Source organism: Chiloscyllium plagiosum, unplaced genomic scaffold, assembly GCF_037043375.1.
Source record: "Chiloscyllium plagiosum isolate Xiang-an unplaced genomic scaffold, Cpla_swu_hap1 HiC_scaffold_25, whole genome shotgun sequence".
NCBI classification, from domain to species: domain Eukaryota; kingdom Metazoa; phylum Chordata; class Chondrichthyes; order Orectolobiformes; family Hemiscylliidae; genus Chiloscyllium; species Chiloscyllium plagiosum.
This window is the reverse complement of record NW_028270163.1, coordinates 14,168,901-14,188,309: the sequence shown is the minus strand read 5'-3', so window position 1 is coordinate 14,188,309 and position 19,409 is coordinate 14,168,901. Positions and strand designations below refer to the sequence as shown.

At 40.5% G+C, this 19,409-nt stretch overlaps 1 protein-coding gene across 2 annotated transcripts in view; it reads left to right on the top strand.

Moving 5' to 3' along the window:
• Nucleotides 1-19,409, top strand: part of gas7b (growth arrest-specific 7b) — a 456,796-nt gene that overhangs the window by 206,094 nt on the left and 231,293 nt on the right. For both annotated transcript variants that reach the window (XM_043714439.2, XM_088000468.1), the window contains exon 2: nucleotides 9,126-9,246. In XM_043714439.2, the coding sequence (XP_043570374.1) occupies nucleotides 9,126-9,246 (121 nt within the window). The remainder of the gene's footprint in view (nucleotides 1-9,125; nucleotides 9,247-19,409) is intronic.

Genomic DNA, 19,409 nt, shown 5'->3' with positions numbered 1-19,409 from the left:
AAAGGAAGAAGCGGAGGGCTTTGAGGCCTTCGTGATGGGGGATGGAGGTGTATAGGGACTGGATGTCCATGGTGAAGATAAGGCGTTGGGGGCCGGGGAAGCGAAAATCATGGAGGAGGTGGAGGGCGTGGGTGTTGCCGATTCCTGATCAGAGAGTCCATTCCCTGGTGGCTGTAGCTTGCCGCTTACTTTCCTGAGTCTTCAGACTACTGTCTTGTTTGTGTCTGTGGGCACTGTTGTACTCCACTATCGCCTGTCAGACCACAACCCTCATCCTATGCCTGCTCTTGACCAGGTCTTTCAGTGCTTCAGCCCTTCAGGACTTCAATTTGAAATTCAGGACAGTTATGACTTGCACACTCCTTTTTGAGGTTGCAGGGACGCATGTATGCACATAGACACATGTGCATACACATGCATGCGTGCGAGCATGTGCCTATTGTCTGTTAACTCACTTTCTGAACATTCACTGACTTTGCTTTTAATTGAGCAGTTCCAGACCTCTGTCACAAACATTGCCTTTTATTGCAGAGAAAAAGGCAGGCAGCTTGTCACATTTCCAAGAACTGATCAGTCAAGGTGTGTGTGTGTGTTGCTGTATGGCACTATGGACATTAGTCACACATATTGCATGTGTTAATGGCTTGTGCAGCAAACAAGCTGCATGCACTTCAACCAATTGGCCATATATGTAAATCCAAGTGGAATAGTCCTGTTGACCTCCAAATGGACTACGGTCAGTTAGGGAATATCATCATAGTCATTCAAGGGACTCAGTTACTCCAGCCCAGGGGCTGAGCCAATTATTTTTTGCACTGAGACAAAGGGAGTTAGTTTGGTGTAATAGAAGAGCAGTTATTGGCGCTGCATAAGCTGAAGCAGTGAGGTATTCCAGTGAGTGAGCAGGAAGGGCAAGAAGTTTAGGAGGATGAGATGAGTAAGAGTATTGGATTGACATGATGTATGGAAGAATGAGGTTGTAGTCAGTAAAGCATTGTGCAATGACTGTGTAGCATCAGAGTTAGTGAATGGTGGCCATGTGAGTATGAGGTTGTATGGTTAAATGGTGACTTGTAGCCTTGGAGAGCATGGAAGATCATTTAACCTACTTGCACTACTGTGTTGTGCTTACCCAGGGCACTGTACTGAGTTGCGCTGCTGTAGTCCAGGCTGGCTATCTGGTAGCGTAGGCCTCTTTTTGCTGTTCAGCAACAAATAACTCAGACCTTTACACTACTACCCCATCCACACGTACCTCATGGCATCTGCAGTGCTGTGGTGCTGCAATATAAACGTGGCCCAATGGTGTGAATGTCCCCAAGTCTCAGCAGTGGTGTGTACTTCTGCTTCTCCTTCTGCACAATTCCATGAGATGGGCAATTACAAATTTGAATACTGTTTAGTCAGCAATGCCTTTGATCCATGAACAGTGTTTTTTTTTTAATAAGTTAGATGAAACAATAAATCTGCATCCTCATTGCCTGGAACTTCATTTCCATCATGCAAAAAAATTGAATTAAAGCAAGGTACTCATTATTGCTTAAGCAGAAGCTCATGCATTACTTAAATCAATTGCAGGAACTCAGTTATTACATAATAATGAAGGCTGAGCAATTTCATGTGTAAAGAAGAATAGATGTGTGACCAAAGGCACTATAAGATAACAAAATGTTCCATGTAATTTCTAATTTGATTTAACACCTTTTATTATGCAAAGATGATCCAAAAGTTGGGTTACTTAAATATATGTTCTTTTATTAAATATTGTTTTAATCAAGGAAAAAATCACAATGAACAGTAAATTTGAAGGTACTGCTATGGGATTAGCTAGACATTTTCTTATTTTTAAGCATGATTCAATTAGCAATGTAAATCTTCAATTATTAAAAATGCAGTCTTGTGGTGCAATGGTAGCGACTTTGCTTCTGGAGCAGAAGATCTCTGTGCATCATGTCCCAACAGGCTGCTTAAAAATGTTTTGTGATTGATTATTTTATTTAACAAGCATAAAATCAAATGCTCATTATATTAATTTTGAAAGTTTTTGACTTTGTAAGAGCTGCAGTTATTCAGCCTCTTGCATATTTCAATCCTTTAATAAGTAGACTTTTGTGCATATTGAACAAACTAATTGTACCATTGTTTTCCCACCAGTGCATGTGGAAGCCAGCAAGTATTGATAAACTTTGTAGGACCCATGTCATTATTTTAAAGAACAATATTAACTACCCAACAAAATATATATTAACATGTAGCAGCAGAAATAACAGACTCTTAAGTTAATTAAAGCAATTATATGGTGCTTGCTATGCAAGGTGAACATGACTCAAATCTGATGACCTTCCTGACCCCTCTTATGTTGCCCTGTCTGAAAATCTTGAGTGACAACACCCTTTGATTCTATGTATAAATGTTGTTTTAAGAGTTTCATGATCCTGGCGCAATCTCTCAAGCTGCATATCACTGTGTATAAGTAGCGCAGTGTGAGAGCGGAGTTAGACCAGCTGCAATACCCCCTTATAGAGTCTACACAGCTCTCTCTGGAATTAGTGTCTCTTAAGAGCTTGTGGGCATGAGCACACAACAAAGATAGCTTCATTCTTCATTAATGTAACTGAGATCAGATCCTGGTAGATCTATGTTTACAATTTATACCAGTGTTTGACACTAATGTTTTATAAATAGTGTTAATTTTAAGTCTAAGCTTCAAATGTTTTGTGATTATTCTTGACTTTGCTTTCTCCTTGAATAGTCTATTTGAAACCCAAACTCTCTGGCATCAACCCAACTGAGGCTGCTGCTTTGAGATTTCTTGATCACAGTAATGCTTATTTTTAATGTTTTGTATATTAGGATTACATTGTGTTTAACGCCTCTGAACACAGGATAAAGAGCACAGAACCAAATGTAGAAACTGTCCCTATGCTTATAGTAAAAACTTTTAGTTCAATACTTTTCAGTGTTGAACATGTAACATAAAAATACGTCTAAACAAAAAACAATGAAATGCCAGTTTTTCATGTTCTGTACAACTTATTGTCAGGAAGAATGTGCCTCTTGAGTTTGGTGTAAAATTTGTCAGCTTCCTGTCTAAACGGTGGAAATAATTTACGTCTTCCTTGAGACACCATTATTTTTCTTTTCTGTGCTACAAAAACTTCCATTCTTGGCAAGTCCGATGTTCCACTTATTCATAAGTGGAGATATTACTGGACTGGTAATTTGAGGCCTAGGTTTATACTTGACACAGGTTCAAATCCCACCACCCCAGTGGAAGTTTAAATTTAGTAAGTAATTTCAATTCCTAGATTTGTTAGTAATTGAACAATAACCTCATTAATGGTAACCATGACAGAATCATTGTTGTAAAACCTTTTCTTTTAGGGAAGGAAATCTGTCAACCTTCCTCTGTCTGGCTTATGTTTAGATCCATAGCTGATCTCAGTAAACCATTTGATTTGCTTCAGTTAGTGGTGAGCAACAAATGCTGACTTTTGTCAACTATCCCAAGTTACCAAAACCTTTTAAAAATGGAAGTTCCTTTGCTTCCCATTTTTGGCTGAATGAATGAATTAAGAATAATAAATATTTTATTATACTCATGCCTCTTAATGCCACTATTGTTGCTTTGTATATCCAGCTATTATAAAATTTGTGGACTTTTAGCAACTCAGTATAAACCACTTGCAGTTCTACTGTCTATTTTTTTTTTACTTGGAAGCAAATTTGCATTTGAGTCATTAATATTAACTTGTTCCTTTCTGAGGTACCAATTACTGTGTGATTCTATATAAATTAGTTGTTCTCCTTTCTGATGAGTACTGAGTGTGTACCAGCAGTTCAAGAAGGCAGCTCACCACCACCTTCTAACGGACAGTCGTGGATGGATACTAAATGCTGATCGAGCACCAATACCCATATTCTATTAACAAAGTGTGTTATGTGTAGACCAACTTCAGCAACTAGAATTATAAGCCTAGACATGTGGTGTAATGTCCACTAAATGTTCAGAACAAAAGCACCTCTTCTGAAAGAGCAAATATTTGATTAAACTTCAGTTCAGAAGGAAATTACTTTATACTGGTTGTACCATCATTTAAGTAAAATATTTTATTTTCCATCAGCAAAAAATAAAATTAAAATACTCTTCACTGCTTAAGCAGAAGATCTTGCATTGCTTAAAGTAATATAACTAAATAGTCTGTCGTCTTCCTTTCAAAGAAGTTATTTCTAAAGTACACTTAAGATTGCTGTTCTAGAATTCTGAAGAATAGGCATACTGCACTTGGAAATATTAACTCTGCTTCTCTCTCCATGGATGCCTGTCAGATCTACTGGGTTTCTCCAACACTTTCAGTTTTCATTTCAGATTTCCCAATATTTTGCTTTTACAGGGTTATAATTTGTTTGGCTTTCCCCTGGTGCTCTGTATTCACCTTGCACCCAGTATTTGATAGGCTCGTGATAAGCCTTTCTGGATTTCATAGGGTTGAATTGCTTTGAATTTCTAGTTGTGAACAATTGCACAAAACTAATTCAAAGATGTTGAGAAGGGATGGTGTTATATGCATTAGGGCAATCCTATTTCATTGACCAAAAGAGAGAGACTATATTTGATTTGTCATCATACACTTCTTTGAAACATTATTAAATACTTCAGTATTATTCTGGAGGTATGATATACCAATAAAAGTAGTCATTAGTATAACTGTTATGATTGAGTCTGATGTACTTTTATTTTGTTTGAGTATGCTGCAGTGCTAATCAGTTTTAAAAGCAAGTAGTTTATCAGGATTGATCCAATCTTGAAGCTGCTGTATGAATTTTGCTACTGAAAGTTTATTGAAAGAAAAACTATTTTTCTAATCAGTGTTCCAAAATTGACAAACTCTTACACAAGGTTTTTATAATGGGTCATTTTAACTTCTCCTCCAATATCGACTGGGGCTTCTTTAATGCAGGGGCTTACATGGGGTAGAATTTGATAGGTGGATCGATGAGGGTTTCTTGAAACAGTATGTATGTAGTCCAACTAGGAAGGACACTGTACTTTTATTGGCGAATGAGCCTGGCCAAGTGGTCAAAGTTTCAGTGGGGGAGCATTTTGGGAACTGTGATCATAATTCTGAAAATTCTAAGATAGTTATGGACAGGGATGTAACTAGTAGAGATGTACAGGAAGGAAACAGACCCTTCAGTCCAACTCATCCATAGCAATCAGATATCCCAAACTAATCTAGTCCCATTTGCCAGCACTTGATCCACATTGCTGTAAACCCTTCCTATTCATATACCATCCAGATGCCTTTTAAATGTTGTAATTGTACCAGTCTCCACCACTTCCTCTGGCAGCTCATTTTATACACACACCACCTTCTGCATGGAAATGTTGCCCATCAGGTCCCTTTTAGATCTTTCCCATCTCATACTAAACCTATGCCCTCTAGTTCTGGCCTCCCCCAACCCAGAGAAAAGACCTTGTCTGTTTACCCTATCCATGTCCCTCATGATTTCATAAACCTCAAGAAGGTCACCCCTCAGCCTCCAACGCTCCAGCGTAAACAGACCCAGCATATTCAGCCTCTCCCTATAGCTTAAATCCTCCAAACCTGGCAACATCCTTGGAAATCTTTTCTGAACCCTTTCAAGTTGCACAATATTCTTCTAGTAGGAGGGAGACCAGAACTGCACACAATATTCCAAAAGTGGCCTAACCAATGTCCTGTACAGTCGCAACATGACCTCCCAACACCTAGACTTGATACTCTGACCAATAAAGGAAAGCATACCAAACGCCGTCTTCACTATCCTATTTACCTGCAACTCCACTTTCCAGCAACTATGAACTTGCACTCCAAGGTCGCTTCGTTCAGCAACACTCCCCAGGACCTTACCACAAAAGGTATAAATCCTGCTCTGATTTGTCTTTCCAAAGTGCAGCACCTCACATTTACCTCGATAAACTCCATCTGCCACCCATTGGTCCATCTGATCAAGATCCCGTTGTACTCCTGAGGTAATCTTCACTGACCACTATGCCTCCAATTTTGGTGTCATCTGCAAATTTACTATCTATGGAAGTGCTAAACTGGGGCAAAGCTAATTACAGTAGTAATAGGCAGGAACTGAAGGAGTTTGATTTGGGGATGGCTGTTCTGAGAAATTCACATCTGACATGTGGGCGGCGTTTAAAAGCCAGCTGATCAGCTTTCAGGACCAGCAAGTTCCCGTGAGAAAGTTAGATAAGGATGGCAAGATTCAGGAATCTTGGATGACAAGGTAATGAATGATTAGTCAAAGATTAGGAAGCATTAGTCAGGTTTAGAAAACTGAAATCAGACCAGGCCCTTGTGAAACATGAAGGAAGCAGGAAAGAATCTAAACAAGGAGTTAGGTGAGCTAAGAGGGCCCATGAAATGTCAGATTCTCTATAATTCTAAGGTATTTAGGAGCAAGAGAGTCGTTAGGGAAAGGGTAGGTCCACTCTTGGACAAAGGGAATTTGTGCATTGCGCAAGAGGAAGTGGGGGAAGTCGTTACTGAGTAACTTTTTGCATTGGTGTTCAATAAGAAAAAGGATGTAGATGATGAGTTTAGGGAGGAGAATAGTAATATTTTAAGGCATGTCCACATTGAGGAGGAGGTGATGTTGGGTGTCTTTTAAAAAGAGCAATAGGGGATAATCCAGGAAATTCTAGGCTAGTAAGACTTTCATCAGTGGCAGGGAAATTACTATAGAAGATTTGCAGAGACAAGATTTATTCCCATTTGAAAAGCTTATTAGGGATCGTTACCATGGCTTTGTGCAGAGGAGTTCTTATTTAAAATTTGACTGAGATGTTTGAGGGTAGAGCAGTAGATGGGATTGTCTACCTGGACTTTACTAAAGCATTTGACAAGGTTCCTCATGTCATGCTGGTTGAGAAAAATCAAATTACATGGGACCCATGTGAGTTGGTAATTTGAAACAAAATTGGCTTGGTCATAGACAGATACAGTGGTTGTGGAGGGATGTTGTTTTTTCTGACTGGTGCTCTGTGATCAGTGGTGGTCAGCAAAGATTATTGGTGAGACCAATATACAGAGGAACCTCGAATATCCGAAGGAAACGGGTGGAGAGTATTTGGTTCGGTTAATTGACGTTCCTGTGTATATCCTTTCGGATAAAAATGCAGCTGGCTTGATTAGTAGGATTGCAGCCAACAGCAGAAATTGGAGTTGTGAATAATGAGGAAGGTTGTCAAAGGAAAGAGCAGGATTACAGATCAGCTGGAAAGTTGAGCAGGGAAATGAGAGCTTAATCTGGATGAGCATGAGGTGATGCATTTTGGGAAGTAAATGCAAGAGGGAAGTTTACAATAAATGGCTGGACCCTTAGGAGCATTGTGCAGAGGAATTTTGGGATGCAAATCTAAAGCTCCCTGAAAGTGGCAATGCAAGTGAATAAAGTGGCAAAAAAGATGCTTGGCATGCTTGCCTTCAGTCGGGGCATTGAGTGTAAAGGTTGGCAAATAAAATCAGGAATAGCTAGAAAAGCTCAACAGGTCTGACAGCACATGTGGAGAGAAATCAGAGTTGATGTTTCGGATCAAGTCACCCTTCCTCAGAAGTGTTCCCTGTTTGAGAAGCGTGGATAGTCCAAGTTGTCTTTGGGGGTGAACTTGTCAAACGTAAGAGGTGATATGTTTAAGGTGAGAGGGGGAAAGCTGAAAGGAAATATGCAAGATAAGGTTTTTACACAGAGGGTGGTAAGTGTCTGGAACATGCTGCCAGGGGAGATGGGCAAAGCATATACAAATGGCAATGCTTAGGAAACATTTTGGCATACACATGAACAGGGAGGGAATGTGAGAATAGAGCATAAGTTGATGAATGTTGTTTATATGGACTTTTGAGAAAGTCCTGAACAAGAGACTGTTAGCTGAAATAGAAACCCATGGAATGAGGGCAAATAAATGATATGGATAGGAAATTTTCTGTTTGGCAAAAAATTTGGCCCTTTGCAATGGTGCTACCTGTATGAAGGAGCTGTCCAATATGTATAGCTTTGTTCCACATTTCCCATGGTCTTTTTATTCTATTGTTTTTCTCAAAGGTTTCTTTATCCAATTCCCTTTTAAACAATTACTACCGTTGCCAGTCACCCAGCAACTGGGTGCTGACAATATCTTTTGCTTCATTTTTGTTTCCTGTTATTTATGGGATCCATGTCAGGGTGTGTGTGTAGTTAATTGATATCTCACTGCTTTCTATGAAGCAGGCATCTTAAATAGGAGTAATTTAGGAACAATGAATCATTTCTTACATTGTATGTCCATTTAAAAAGACTTGCAGTTAAATACAGAATTTCTCAACTTCAGACTGTCCCAAAGCACTTAGCAGCCAACAGTTGTTTTTGTAATGTAGTCATTATTGTGCCTGTTTATTTGTTGAGTTAAAATTTATGGCATGGCAACGGAGGAGACGATTAATGATGAACACAGCAAACTCTGACTGGAATAATGGGAAATGGCTGCTCAACATTATAATCGAGCATTTTTAGCTAAAAGCAAAACTATCTGGAATAATAAACCATTAGCAAAGATCAGACAAAATGATGCTTAATAACATATAGTAGTGCACCAATACAGAACTAGCTAAATGTTCTACTCTCTGTACTAAGCAACCACTTCTTGAAGGTGCTGTGTCTGAATTGGTCAACATTATTCAAATCTTATAAATTTTAAAATGTCTTTGGTGAAAGTTCCATTAGTCGTCATGTATTAGCTCCCAAATCTGGACAAACTTGTACATAGGTATAGACATAAACAGATGCCATCACTTGGTTGTTTACTCTGTGGAGAAAGTGAGGTCTGCAGATGCTGGAGATCAGAGATGGAAATGTGTTGCTGGAAAAGCGCAGCAGGTCAGGCAGCATCTAGGGAACAGGAGAATCGACGTTTCGGGCATTAGCCCTTCTTCAGGAAATGCAAGGGCTAATGCCCGAAACGTCGATTCTCCTGTTCCCTAGATGCTGCCTGACCTGCTGCGCTTTTCCAGCAACACATTTCCATCTCTGTTTACTCTGTGCGTTGGCTGTATACAGCAATTTGGAAATAATTTCATGCTTTTCTTTGCCTTTTACAGAAACCTACGTCAGTAAGTCCACAAACGATTGAGGAAATGGCTTATGCTCCTCTGCCGCAGGGTTGGCAGTGTTACATGTCCCCACAAGGTCGGAAGTACTATGTCAATGCCTACACAAATGGTAAGTCCCATTAAATGATGCATTAATCACATGAAAGTTTTGGAAATGGAAAACTCTTGGACTGGATAGGTCCATCTTGTTTTCATTGAGTTTGGCTTGGTCTAGGATTGATTTTGGAGATGCCAGCGTTGGACTGGGGTGACAAAGTTTTTAAAAAAGATCACATAACACCAGGTTATAGTCCAACAGGTTTATTTGGAAGCATGAACTTTTGAGGCACTGCCTCTTCATCAGCTGGTTGTGGAACATGACCATACGGCTCAGAATTTATAGCAAAAGAGTTAGTGTCATGGAGTTGTAATTTAGATAAAAATTACACAACACCAGGTTATAGTTCTTAAACAAATTTTAGATTAAGTCTTTTCATCTTTTTGAATGGAATATGGTGGTTTAGGTTCTTTAATCTGTAAATCCCAGAATTACATTCTCAAGGTAGCATCAGCTTATCTAATAATAAGTGTCAGCTCAGCTATGATATGATTCTCAATAAAGGGCTGCCCTTTTTGAAACGTAACATATTGGAGCAAGAATAGACCAAATGGCCCATCATTCAGTCTGATGATGGCTGAACTTGGGCTTTAATTCCACCTTTTCACCTGATTGTCCCTTTATTGCTTGAATTCCTGAGACCAAAATCTTTGTCTATTAAATATATTCTCTAGTGCACCTATAACACTCTGAAGTAAGGCATTCTAATTAAGATTGGCAATCCTTTTGAGTGAAGAAATTTCTCTTCAAGTCAGTGCTAAATGAGTGCTGAGACTGTGCCCACTTGTTCTAGACTCTGCAGTCAGGAGAAACAACATTAGAGTGCCAATGACAATTCCGGGCATTGTGCCTCAGCCTTTTTTTTCATGTTTATTTTGTTGTCTTCCATGAGATGCTGGCAAGGCCAGTCGTTGTTGCCCATCCCAGGTTGTCTTTGAACCAAGTGGCTTGCTAGGCTAGTTCAGTTGATCACATTGCTATGGGTCTGGGGTCATATGTAAGCCAGACAAGGATTGCAGGATTCCATTCCTAAAAGCACTAATGCATCACTTGGATTTTAAAGAAATAGATAATGACTACATAGTTGCCACTAGACTCTTTTTAATTCCAGATTTTATTGAATTTAAATTCTGTCGTGGTGAGATTCAAACCCATGTGACCAAACTATTATCTTTGGTCTCAGTATAGTGGCAACGCCACTGGAATACAAACACCTGCTGTGTCAGCCATACAAGGCAGAAGCTTTCCTTTGTTGAAGATCATGATTTCTCAGTGGGATGAGGGAAGGTTGTGGGGCAGGTGATGTTTTCATGGCATTCCTCAATCATTGTCTCTGGTACTACTTCCTTTACATCAAGTGAGTTTTTTGAAACTGTTCAAATCTCCATGACCTGTTTGTTTTCATAGTTATGTCTGCCCAGGGTCTTTCCTTAAAGACTGTTATGCCCAAAGCTTGCCTGAATTGTAGCTGCAACTTGGCTGAAAAGTCTGCAACAGAGTCCAGGACAAGCCCTTGTTTTGGTAGGTTCTCTGTTACTCAAGTGGTTGTTCGTAGAATCGTGGAAACAGGCAATTCGGGGCCTATCGAGTTCACACCAACCCTTCAGACAGCAGCCAACCAGACCCAAACCCCTACCCTATTGCTGTAACCTTGCATTTCCCACGGCCAATTCACCTAACCTACACATCCCTGACACAATGGGCAGTTTAGCATTGCCAATTCACCTAACTGGCATATCTTTGGACTGTGGGAAGAAATGGGAGCACCTGGAGGAAACCCACACAGACACTGGGCGAATGTGCAAACTCCACACAGACAGTCGCCCGAGAGTGGAATCAAACTCTGGTCCCTGGCACTGGGGTAGCAGTGCTAACTAGTGAGGTAGTGTACCACCCATCTGCCTGACCCACAAAATGTCTCCTGTTCAGAACTGGGTAGACAAATTGAATTCTTTATCTCAGACAGCAGTGGAGGCTATGTCATTGAAAATATTTAGAGATGAGTTGGACCAAATTTTGATTGACAAGGATATCAAGAGTAATGATATACTGGAAGGAAGGTAGAGTAGCTGCCATAGTCAGTCTGCCACAATCTGACTGAGTGGCAGAGCAGGTTTGAGAGCCAATGGGTGGACCTCTGCTCCTTTTTTCTTAAGTTCTAATGTAATTCTGTATTGATGATAAACATTATAATCACCTCTCCAATCCACTTGTACTATCCACTTAAGTGTCTGTCTTAGAATTTGTTTGAAAATCTTGTTTTATTTTGTTGAAAGAAATGGTTCACTTGTCATCTTGCTTCCACAGTTTAAGGTAATAATGCTTTTTGTTTATAGATTCTTAATCATTGTGCAGAAAAGAGACACCATACAATACTCAGCAAATGTTTGTTCTTTGACAGGCAAAGAGCCAATCTAATGATAAGCACTGGCTGGAGAAATCCTCTGACATCCAGCTTGTGTGAGGATTTGAGGAGAGTGTCTATTTGGGTATTTTATAGTCATAGAGATGTACAGCATGGAAACAGACGCTTCGCTCCAACCCATCCATGCCGACCAGATATCCCAACCCGATCTAGTCCCATCTGCCAGCACCTGGCCCATATTCTTCCAAACTCTTCCTATTCATATACTCATCCAAATGCCTCTTCAATGTTGCAATTGTACCAAATGAAAGTTTTTATTTAATTGAATCCAGCTGGTGGCAATCGTTGGATCTGCCAAATTAGAGAGGATAGAAAATTTTGAATATGTTCATGCTCCTCTTGCTTTTCCTCTTTTTTTTTTGTGTGGAATGATTTCAGCATGTTAATTTGGTTATTTGATTTGTCCTAAAAACTTTATTTAAAACTCACCATTATTTCCTTGAGCTTTTTATCTCTTGCCTGTGCAGCAGAAATTGTGTGTTCAACTGGGCATCATAGGACATCTGCCCCAGGAACGACAGAATGTTTGAATGTTTAATTTGGTGAACTACTTTCAAGGCACTTCTGGTTGAGCTGTGAGAAACTGTGCTTCGCTAACGATAACGTTTCAGTGTGTCAATGTCCTGAAATATGTGATTTCTCATGTGTGATTTTAACTCTGGCTGTATAGCTCCAAAGGTAAATGATGACAAACCTTTGGTACTATAAAATGTTGTGATCTGATAAAATATGATGATATCATTTGTTTTTGTTGAGTGATGTAAATGCTCTCCAGGTTAGTGTGACAGGGGTTTTGCTCACTCTAGGAGCCAGCTCTGTGCTAGCTGGGTCAGGGTCATGTACTAAGTATGTGTGAATAAAAGGTAACGCAATACTGGCCTTTGTAGAGTTATTTCAGTTCCATTCTTGGATTATTTTAAATAGTTATTGCACAATATTACAAGATGTACCTACCTTTTTTATACAGCATGCAGGCAGGGCATGTGAAGATCGTCCATTTACTGTTTTCATTTTAATACTGGACACTGACCTCCATTTAGCTAGATGACCAACAAATCAACAATTCTTAAAAGTCCATTTTACTACCAAGATCACAATTATTTTCTCAAATGACTAGTTTTATTCCCCAGTGGTGTTTAGTCTGGTGCATAACTGAGAGTGCTCCGTTCTGTATTCCTTATTGTTGTTCTTGTACTTGGCTCTGGATCCGAGCTTCTATTCAGCTTCTGATGACAATGTATTAAAAGGCCTTTGTTTCTTTGAATCACTCCATTTGTTAGGTGCAGTCAGCTGTTAATGGTACGGCTGGTACTTCCTTATCATGTGCCATCATCACCTCTGGAGCTCAGGGCCTGCACAATTCTGGCTGTTTTCCGTAAGAGATGCTGGTGATTTTATTTTGTTTGCTCTTTTGTTCTGTTCCAAACACTGCCAGCCTGTGCTCCAGTGATTGTAATTCTTTGAGAAAGCTGTCCCTTCTTCAATTTTCCTTTGGCTGATTGTAATCCTTTACAATAACATTGCATTCAGTGGAGCAGTCAGCTGTGCAGAAGGGGACTGAGCAGGAAATGTTGCAGATTCCTGTAGAAAGGCATGTTTGCTGACAAAAACATCCAAATTTTTATTTATTGGAAAGTTCTCTGCCTTGTTTTACTTAAGGATAGTATGTTATCATCTTGAGTATTGTATGGTAATTCTGGTCTGGATATAGCTTGAGAAGTCATTTTCAGTTCTCCAACAGCAGTGAGGTGTTGTTTGCTCAATGGGTTATAGCTTTCTGGGGAAATGCGATGGCATGCTTTACGTGACAGAGCTATTTCAGATTGAACTAGTTCCACAATCTGGCATTCCTGATTTTGTCTTGTGTAAATTGTAAGATTGAATTGAGGCAGCAGCCTCCCAGAAGTGGCTGATGTGAGGTTAATTCTTCAAAAGTTGCAATACCCTCAGTTTGTATTCGTGAGTCTAATACTGTGCTTGGGAAGAGAATCCCTGTAAGCCAGCAAATTGAACAGAAAACAAGTTGAATATTTGCACAGACAAGCTGTGAAGCTCAGACTGGTATAACCACCAATAGATGTCTCTGAATGCAAGGACATAAAACCATTTCAAGGCTGGGCGTCATGAGGCATGTGCACTTACTTTTCATTCTGCAATGGTATGTGGGCATCATTTACAAAGCCATTTTGTTGCCTTTCCCTAGCTGCCCTTGACCTGTGTGGCTGGTGAAAGGACAGTTAAGCATCTGCCACAGTGATTCCCGTCTAAGACCATTTCTGTCCCCAAAGAAAAAAATCAGATGGGTTCTTTTGATGATAGGTTGTGGTTTTCTGGCTGCCAACTGAGAGTAGCCTTCAGTTCCATGCTTTACTCGTGGAATTTAAATTTCTCCAGTTACCATGTTGGGTATTAAACATGCACTTGCACAGTATTAGCCTAGGCCTCTGCGTTAAAAGTCCAGTGTCACTACCGTTTCATCACTGCCTTTCCCCAAATCCCCCTTGTCACAACTTAACCATGAAAGCCACAAGATGAAGGAAATAAAGCCTGATGCACCATAAATCAGGTTTCACTTTTTTTTTGCCTTGGAGATGGGTACCAATGGAGAAAGAGAGTGAGTGAACAGGTGAATATAATTCATTCCCAACTGACCTCCACCCACTTTGTTACTTGTGTTTTCTGTGGAGTTTGGAAACAGATGATAAAATGCCTGACAAAGTAAATAAAAGCTTCATATGGATGTTGCAATGTTAGAGAAGCCTCCTGGAGTTGGATGTGGTAAATTGATGCCTTTTCAAAAGGTACCCCCTTACAAGGCAGCATGTAAATGAAAAATTGATGAGAAGATAAGGGTATTGTTATGGGAACGGAAAGAAATGAGAATTGAAGGCAACATACTTTCTGCAATTGAGATACCCCCATTAAGTGCAATTTCACCAAGCTTGGACAACAGCAGAGAGGTATTGGAGGAGGATAGTTTGGTCAACCATGTCAAAAGATGCAAACGGGTTGAAGAAAGATAGAGAGGGATATTTTACAAGTGCTGTAGGAATTAGTATTTCATTGTGATGTTTGGGAACCCTTAGGAATATCTGCACCTGGAATTATGAATTAATAATCAAATGGATTCAGCCTTCAGCAAATTCCTACTCAAGTAAGATTTATGCCGGTCCTTGGTCACTTTGATCTGACTTGCAACATCTGTGTCCTGTATCGTTGGTCAACTTATGAGCCAGTTCAATCATAAATTGAGATTTTATTTAATAAATTCTAAAATACTGACTCAACATGGTTTTAGCTGGAAGCTAAGTCTTTTAATGTTCAGCCATTATTCGTCAGTCTAATGAGGCTGAACAAGGAGTGCATTTTGGAATTTTCAAGGAAATTCTTTTTGCTCAACTGTTTGTTTAATATTTCAGAGCTAAACTCTCGATCGAGCCACGGTTGACCATGTTTTTGCAACCCCTATAATTTTATCCTACGTCAAATTTGCAGAGATTAGGTTTTTTATATATCAATGGCTATTTGAAGTGTGAAATATTAATCCTAAAAGTATGTAAACTTGTGATTCTTTTGAAAGAGTTCACAGACCTATATTCTTGTCCTCTCTTACTGGACAAGATGTCTGTAGTTGGAATAATTCAGCACACAACTGGCTGAACAGATTTTTGTCTCCGGCAAGACCAATGTTATCTTCTAGCCAGAATGAGTGTTTCATTTAGAATGTAAATTCTGCAAATAATCTATAACTGCCGTTATCTTCCAAGAATCTTCTCATTTTTATAAAAATATTTGACAGATGTTCTGGCTTTTTGAAGCCAGCCCAACCATGAATCACAAAGTGAATAAGGATGTTAATGAGCAGTCATTGGCAAAGCGAAGTGTTCTTCAGCACTGATTGCAAAGTATTCATGAGTTTTAAATATTTACAATGAGTGATGAAAGGCCCAACATCAGAGTCTTGTTTTTCTAAGCTCCACTGGTCGTGCAGAAACCTCTCACTGGCAATGGAATAGGTCAGAAAATCACATCTGCATTGCAATGCACCAAATTGGAGGGGTGGGTCAGCAGGGACTTTCACTGGACTGTAGGAGGTTGAAGGGCAACTTTTGTAGAAGTTTATAAAGTCATGATGGGTATAGAGAAGGTGGAAGGCAGGTGTCTTTTCCCTGGGGTGGGGGATTTCAAGACCAGGAGGCCTATTTTAAGGTGAGTCAGTGTTGCGCTGGAAAAGCACAGCGGGCCAGGCAGCATCTGAGGAACAGGAGAATCGATGTTTCAGGGGTAAGCCCTTCAGGGCTTTTAAGATGAGAGAAGAAAGACTATATAAAAGACACAAGGGGCCGTTTTGTTTTTTTGTTTACTGAGCAGTTTGTGTGAAATGAACATCCAAAGGAAGTGGTGGATGCTGGTGCAGTTACGTTTAAAATACTCTTAAATAAATGCACGAATAAGATATGTTTGCAGCAATATAGGTCAAGTGCAGGCAGGTGGGACTAGTTTAGTTTGGGGTTATGGCCATCATGGGCTGGTTGGACTGAAGGGTGTGTTTGTGCTTTATGACTATGACTCTATAACAGCATGGGGGAAACTAATGAAACAGTTATCAGTAAGCACAAGCTGATTTTAAAGGGATTTTCTTTTAAGAATTACTTCCTATACCAAATTTCCTAACTCTAAGTGAGAGTCTTCCCAGTGTTCCATTTTGCACTGGTTTGCTCTAATTGTTCACTTAAACTTCAGTTAAGTGACTAACATTAAAGTTTTAAATTAAGTAACTTTGAAACAGCTCAGTATAGTCTCTCTTTTTAACATTGTGATGTAGACTGGGCAACTGCCAGTACAGCTCCGCCCTGACCCAATCTTCCAGTTTTAATAAACCATCTTGCTCTCGTGCTAACGTTTCTGTCCTGGGCCTGCTTCAGTGTTCCAATGAGTGACAATGCAAATTGGAATAACACATTTTTCACTTAGACACCTTTTACAGCCTCTAGGACTCCATTAATTGAATTCCACAACTTCAGAGTATGACATCTATGTCCTCCATTTTTCTTGCATCTTCTAACTCTCACCCACCAATAGCCACACCGTGTTAAGTTTACTCTTAGCAAGGTTAATCCATTTTCTCCCTTTCAGACATTTATTTTTGTACCCTTCTTACGTCTCTATCTTTCATTCACCACCATTAGCTACGCTTTTGTCTTTGACGCTGAGCAACCTAACAATCTTCTTCACTTGCTCCACCTCTTCCCCTCTGCAGCATGAAAACACATTTTTCCAACTCCTTTCATTTCTGAAGAAGTCTGATCTGATCCAAAGTATGAACTCAGTTCCTCTCCATAGATGCTGTCAGACATTCTGACTTTCTCCAGCACATTCTGTTTTTGTTTCAGATTTCTGTATTTTGATTTTCATTTAAGGTGGCAGATGGACAACATCCTATTGTGTTTTTGACATCCATCACATCCAGCCACATTAATTACCTACTACTTGGTTAGTGGGACCCACCACAGCTAGGGCGGAGACCTTGTGAATATTTAAATATTGGGGGTTTGCTGATCTCATTTGACATTCCTCCCCTATCCAACCTGTGCAGCTTTGGCACTGGTGATGCTCCATTCCCAAGCCCACATTGAAACTTGGCAATGAGCCACGTCTTTGGGAGAAAACCAGGCTTTCCTCACCTGTTGGTCCTCTCTCTTGACCCTTCCTGGCACAACTTGAACTTACTGGAAGGGCTTGTTCCCTTGAACTCTTGATGACGGTTTACCTCAATCTTGTTTCCAGCTGCTAGGCAGTTATTTTCCTCCCTCCTTATCTGGGCTCCAGATGGAGTTGATGCCAGGGTGTTCACATGGCCCAGACTTCACTCCAATAGCCACGATGGTCCGGGCCTGCTGCACAATACGCCAATACCCAGATTTGCAATCAGTGTTTTATTGCAAGCGCTTGCCTCCAAATGGTTTCCTGTGTTTGATGAATGGCTCTGGCCTACACTCACTATGTCTCTTGTCTCCATGTTGTTTATTCCCTTTGGCTGCTCACTCTCTAGGCGACAGGCAATTTGTCTCTGGGTGCGTGACTAGCAACTTCAAACAGTTGAATTATTTCTGATCTCTGGGGCCTGGCTTGTTTGTACAATTATGGTGGGCAAAATATCAGGGGGAGGAAAGAAGAAAGTGAAAGGTACCAGTTCCTGAAACTCAATCATGTAGGATACAACTGACAGCTACATTCCTACAAGGAAGCATGACAAACGACTCTCCTCCCTTGGCAGGATGTTGCTGTGAATGAGAGAAATATATGAAGTGAGGCAGTATCTTTATAAACCTTGCTGTAATATGAAGTCCTTTACAGTCAATAACGTCTGAATTTTAGTCACTGTTGGAATGCAGCTGCTGTTTTATACATTGCTGTTTATTGATTCTTGTAATGTGCTAATGAAATATCTTTCTTTTTTTTATATAAATGATGCTGGTTGAGGGATAAACCATGGTCAGGAGTATGTAAGGTATTCCAGTGCTGTTCTTGAAATGTGACTGTTTACGTCCATTGGATTAACCTGGCTGCAGAGGGCTGACAAGGTTTGGTATCTTCAAAGCTGAACTAGGTGGGGAATCAGTAAGGGAAACGTGGGGGAAAATGCATGAAAGTGGAATTGCTGATTACCAGGTCAGCCATGATCTTATGGAATAGCAGAATAAACACAATTGGCTACTTCTGCTCCTATGTCTTATGGTTATGGCATTCCTGCTGCTGGAGCACTCCCAGAGTGTGGAGTGCCCAGTGTTTCTTGGGGTGGTAGCGAGGAAGGTGATTGTACAACTCCAGAAAGTGAAAGTATTGGCAGTAAGTTGGGAGCAGAGGGGCTTTTGGAATGGCCTCCAACCTCTTTTCCACCCCCCCCCCTCCTCCTCCTCCACTGTGGCTCTCAGCACTTACTGAGGGCTATGGGTTCAGTCAAAGCCTTTGGTGGGATATCACTTTCAACCACTGGGATGTGTAAGCAGTAGTTCTTTGGTACAGCACATCAAGAGGCAGCTACCTATCTTAACAACAGGTGGTGGAGGGTTTCCCATTTTTAAAAAAGGAACCTTCCATCTGTTGCATTCCTGGCATTAAGAATTTCCCCTTCTTACTTCATTTTCAGCACAACATAGCCAAATCTAGCCCTTCACGTTGTTGGTTGTCCACGCACTTTGTACAAGGTCTCATTATTTGGTATCCACTGCGACTAGATTTTATTTTCACCTTCTCCTTTACCCAGGGCTTCACCTCTGAAGAGATTAAAGAGAAGAGCTGAAACGGGATCCCCTACTCTGTGGTTGTTTCACAATAAACAGTAGGTCAGGCAGCATCTAGGGAACAGGAGAATCGACGTTTCGGGCATTAGCCCTTCTTCAGGAATGAGGAAAGTTGGTCCAGCAGGCTAAGATAAAAGATGGGGAGGAGGGACTTGGGGGAGGGGTGTCGGAAATGTGATAGGTGGAAAGAGGTCAAGGTGAGGGTGATAGGTCAGACTGGGGTGGGGGCGGAGAGGTCGGGAAGAAGATTGCAGGTTAGGAAGGCGGTGCTGAATTTGATGGATTTGACTGAGACAGGCTGGGGGGAGGGGAAATGAGGAAACTGGTGAAATCCGAGTTCATCCCTTGTGGTTGGAGGGTTCCTAGCCGGAAGATGAGGCGTTCTTCCTCCAACCGTCGTTTCGCTGTGGTCTGACGATGGAGGAGTCCAAAGACCTGCATATCCT